This window comes from Daktulosphaira vitifoliae, unplaced genomic scaffold, assembly GCF_025091365.1.
Source record: "Daktulosphaira vitifoliae isolate Bord-2020 unplaced genomic scaffold, ASM2509136v1 Scaffold_2, whole genome shotgun sequence".
NCBI classification, from domain to species: domain Eukaryota; kingdom Metazoa; phylum Arthropoda; class Insecta; order Hemiptera; family Phylloxeridae; genus Daktulosphaira; species Daktulosphaira vitifoliae.
Window position 1 is genome coordinate 22090713 of NW_026099573.1, and position 5218 is coordinate 22095930.

Here is a 5218-nt window from a genome sequence, read left to right on the forward strand (position 1 = left end):
AAAAAAAAAAAAAAAAAAAAAAAAAAAAAAAAAAACACATCTTAGTAAAACCAATACCTTCTCAGCTTCGCATCGAAGCTAAAAAATATATCTGATATAAATGATCAATATTTTGGAAATTTTAATTGTTTTTCTATAGATCCCATTATAAAACCAACCAATAAAAAAATAATAATATTTAAAGTAAATAAAATAAAATAATAAAATAATTTATAGTTTTAAAATATCTAATTATTATGCTCATTAAGATTAAAGAGGAACGAATGATAGAAGATATCAATAATTTATTAAATTCAGGGGAGGTACCTAATTTGTTTGAAACTGATGAAAAAATTGAATTGTGTGAGAAAATTCGCGTATTAGACAAACAACGTGATAAAACTATACAAGTAATAATTATAACCATGTATTTTTTCTTAAACTAAAATATCATTCAATTAAATCATTTGGTAGACTGATGGAAGTATGACCGCCTTGTTTAATTACTTCGTTCAGTTAGTAAAAGAACAACTCCACGTGGCTTTAACTTTTAGCCCAGTTGGCGACAGTTTCCGTAATAGGATAAGAAAGTTTCCGTCTTTAGTGCAGTGTTGTACAATTGATTGGTTTCAGGTAAGAATAGATCAATTTAGTATATTATTTTTCTCAAATTATATTATATAAAAATATCAACAAAAAAACCAATAGAGTTAGACAACGACACAATGGGTACCCGGATTGAGAAGAACATTATAGGTTGAAATCTGACAGTGATTAAATGCCTTAAGTCACCCTTTAATGAATTTATTGTATACCCTGAAATGTGCAAAACTCAGATTTACAAAAGAAATATGCTGAATTAACAGAACATATTTAAGATATTCCCAAAAAACTGTTTAATTTTTTAAGGAATTGCCACTATTTTTGAAAATAGGGAATTTTTTTTAATTTAAAATTTTTTTTACTCGTCTGAAAAATGTACAGAAATCAACTACTGTTTTTTCCCTGTATTCTTAAATTTTTTTTAATTGACACTTACCTACCTACATCTACCATTTAAAACAAACGTTTCAATCTATAAATAAAAATAGCTAACTATTACTTCCTTAACTATGATACTATACCTTTCAGAAAGTTACTTGAATTTTTAGATTATAATAATATTATCTATCATTTAACTTTGAAAAAATTTAGGATAAATCACCCCATAGAAAACGCCTGGATACAATGCTCTTTAACCTAGATAATTTTTAAATCGAAATTATTAATTAATTTAGGCTTGGCCAGCTGATGCATTGTTGGCCGTAGCAACAAAATTTTTAGGAAATGTAGAATTATCTGAGCACGAACGAGGAGTTTGTATACACATGTGTCAATCTTTTCATACAACCACTCAGAATCTATCCCATGAATTTGAAATTAGATTAAAAAGGAAAACTTACATAACACCAACATCATTTTTAGAACTAATATCTACGTTTAAAGATATTTTGGAAAAGAAAAGACAGTAAGTTTTTTTTTGTGATTATATTATATTACCAGTGGTGCCGCACAATGATTTAAAATCAAAATTAGCATAACTTATATTTTTTTATTCAACACAAAAAAATACAGAAATTCCCACTTCTTTATGTTTTATAGGTCAATGATTTCAAATTTAATAACACTTTTCAAAATTATAACTGACAATATTTTAAACCTTTGCTTTGCTGACGATAATAAGAGGAAAAATGTTAGAAAAATTGATTATTTCGGATTAGTTGAGTAGTAAAAATGATCGATTTTGAAAACTTTGTTATTAATAACATGCATTCTTCATAATTATATTAATTTAAAGATTAATAAATGTACTATAAGATAAAAAAAAAGTACAGAGTGGTCGTTAGCATAGTGGTGACACATAAAAAAAACACACTTCAATGCAAATCTGTCAAAATAAATTGTATATATGTGATTTTACAATTTCTATATTATAAAATTCCACTCAAATATTAAATGCTTGTTAAATTATTTGCTTCATTAATAATAAAGTAATTTTAATCTAAATCTGCCCGAGACTAAAAATATTCATAACCAAAGCAGATTTTTTTTTATTTCCACTATTGTCGCTCTATATCTACAAAAATTTACTTGATATTCCGCGTGTAATTGATGATTAATTAACTTATGGGTATTATAGTAATAGAATAATAGTATTAATACTTAAGAGTAATAGTATTTAAATAGTTGGACCAGAATAAACGGTGTCAATTTTATAAATTGAGATAATTGATGTCAAGTTTATGTGATGTTTATTTTTAACCCATCAACGCCTCGCGTCCCCATATGGTGACATTCGTATTGCTATTTTTATCGCGCGAATAATTTAATAGGTAAAAGCCGAGTGTACCCATATGATGACACTCAATATCTCAGAAATCGTATTTTCAAAAAATTTAAAAATAATTTTTTTTTCATTTTTGTGTTGTATATTAATCTGTTTTTAGTAAAAAAAATTGAAAGTTTGAAAAAAAATAATTCTCGGCGTTGATGGGTTAATTTTAATAACTTTGTTGACTATTTGGTTTTTTTCTGGTTCTCAAAAACATTCTTTTAAAACCATCTGGCCTGCTAAACAAATTAATTGCCTACCCCTGTCATGGAAGACAATCGTAAAATAATATTTTTTTAATAATCTATTACATTTTAGAAACAATAATTTGATATAGATTAAAAGTTGTCAGACATCCATAAACATTTTCAAAAATTAAAAAAAAAAATTTGACTGTGTACTCATTTAAACCTTTCATGTACTTGGTTTTCAATTAAATAATATAAATAACTTATCAAAAGATATAAGACTTACAGTAAAATAAAAAATTTTTATCTAAGTTTTACTGAAATTTAGTGATATTTAAATCAAATAAATCAAATAGAAAAAATATCGTTTTTTTCTATCTTAAAATAATATTTAATAAGGCGAAGGGAGGTATAATAAAAACAATTTTTCTTTTAGAATATTTAGCAGATTTGATTTTAGATTGAATAGTATTGGTCATTATGTGAGTTATAATCGTATTAGTTTTAAGCTCGAAATAAAACGTGTACATTTATCTAATAAAATATATTTACTATTATCCTAATCGTTTATAATTCTCCCAATTCACCTTTTATCATAGCTATAATTTGATGTAGGTTTGAAAAACGCAGACATCTTGAACATTTTTGAAAATGAAGTAATATTTTATATATATTTGGCGTTTTTTATAATACACTTATTGATTAAATCGATGGAATTTTTTCAGTGTAAAGAAAAAATAATAATTCTACCTTCTCCTTTTACCCCTTAAACAAATATAAATATTAGTATTTAAATGACAGTATATATATTTATATGGCTTGCAATATAGAAAATTATCTAATTAAGAAAATGTCTGGTCGATAACAACTTTTAAATAAGTATTTTTTAAGATTTTAAATATTTCAAAATGAAAGCTGAAGTTGAGGCAAGGGTCTCATTATTTTTTTTACTATTATTTTTTTTGTCATTACTAGACATAAAGTATAGTTACTCAATTACTTTGTAAATACTACAGGCTAATTTTACGTCATTATAAAATGTTATGAAAAGGTATATATTTTTATTTGTTTAATGAACTAATTAATTTTATGCAAAACATCGTTATACATTTAGAAGTCAAAGGAAACACTACAAATAATGAATAATTTAATTTTTAATTAAATTGCTTTCGTAAGATACATAATTTTACAGCGATTTTCTCAACAGCCCGGATAGCTCAGTCGGTAGAGCATTAGGCTTTTAACCTAAGGGTCCAGGGTTCAAGTCCCTGTCCGGGCGGTAACTTTTTGCATAATTTGTTTAACTTATTGAATCATCAATATAAATTTATGCTTACATATAAGTCTGTACTAGTTTTTTATTTTATAAAAATTATTACTATGAAAATAATAATTAGTTTTCAAAATATGTAGAGATGATTTTATAACTTCTAAGACTGGTTCCACATAAGGAAAATCTAAGTCTAAGTAATGCCACTTAACTAGTTTTCTCTTACGCGTTATTTTATATTTTGGAAATATTAAAAAAAATTAACTTTTTAATTTTTAATATCTCATACTTGTATAAAAGTGATTTTTCAAAGCATGCTTTTTTATATCCTTTTAAAAAAATTATCATGCTCAAAATTATTAATTAGTAGTTCTAAACATGATGAATTTTTTGTCACATTAAATCGACATAGATTCAAATTATTAAGGTTAAATAAAATTTTTTAAAATTTTTTGATAGTTTATAAAACTGTATTGCATGAACAATATTGAAAAGAATTATTATTTATTGTGATTTATCATTAAGCATTTTATTTACTAATTATGCATGCATCTTATGGCAATATAATACCTTGTCCGCAAATAATAATTACTTTGCAAACTAATTATGAAAGTGTAAATATTTTAACTATATTAAAAATGTTGTAATAGAGTTTATATTTTATTTAACTATTAAATAATTTTAACCGAAACTATTACATCTAAATAAATCAAAATTTTGTGACTCAGAAGTTAGATATTATCATTTGTGTTAGTGTAAATATTAAAATTTTTAGTTGTGCCACTATTTTTACCGATAAACATAAATTATATTTAAAATTATAAAATATTTACCAAAATTGGGGTCATATAATTTATTTTGTGAGAAATGTTATGGCGTTAATAGTTATTTATATATAATATACAGAATGATTCACTAACTATGCTTCACGAATATTCTATAAAAAAATCAGTGTTATTATCATATATATAATTATTTTATTTGTTATAAATCTTTGTTAAGCTTTTTAACAAGAAAAATAAAGATGTCATCTTCATCCTTTAACCCTCAAATCAATATAAACTTTAGTTTTTCAAATAGCAACTCAGTCTTATTTTTATTAATCTGTTGAGCATAAAAAAAAATTCTCAAAAAAAAAATCAATTTTATTAAATTCTAAACGAGATATCACTATTAAAAGTTTAGGGGATTTAATAATTAAAAAAGTTATAGTATTGTATAGTACTGCGACGTAAAATTTGGGCGTGTTTTATAAATCAACGTGAGTAATACACACGTCCCCTAAACTTTAATGAATCATAGCATGCTGATAATTAAATAAAATAAACAAATTTTTTAAGAACAATTTTTAGCTTCGATGGGAAGCTGAGAAGGTATTGGTTTTTTTATGATGTGTTTTTTTTTTTTTTT

The 5218-nt window shown here is 24.2% G+C and overlaps 2 protein-coding genes and 1 non-coding gene across 3 annotated transcripts in view; 2 read left to right on the forward strand and 1 right to left on the reverse strand.

The window, feature by feature from the left end:
• Nucleotides 1-5218, reverse strand: part of LOC126900001 (uncharacterized) — a 45541-nt gene that overhangs the window by 25417 nt on the left and 14906 nt on the right. The gene's annotated exons all lie outside the window — the stretch shown is intronic.
• The window catches only part of LOC126900003 (dynein axonemal heavy chain 7), a 37540-nt gene that overhangs the window by 18509 nt on the left and 13813 nt on the right, over nucleotides 1-5218 (forward strand). Inside the window, exons 29-31 of the mRNA XM_050675339.1 lie at nucleotides 249-389; nucleotides 454-612; nucleotides 1257-1486. Of these exons, the coding sequence (XP_050531296.1) occupies nucleotides 249-389; nucleotides 454-612; nucleotides 1257-1486 (530 nt within the window). The remainder of the gene's footprint in view (nucleotides 1-248; nucleotides 390-453; nucleotides 613-1256; nucleotides 1487-5218) is intronic.
• Trnak-uuu (transfer RNA lysine (anticodon UUU)) lies at nucleotides 3745-3817 on the forward strand. Its single transcript has one exon. It is a non-coding gene; the product is annotated as a tRNA-Lys (tRNA).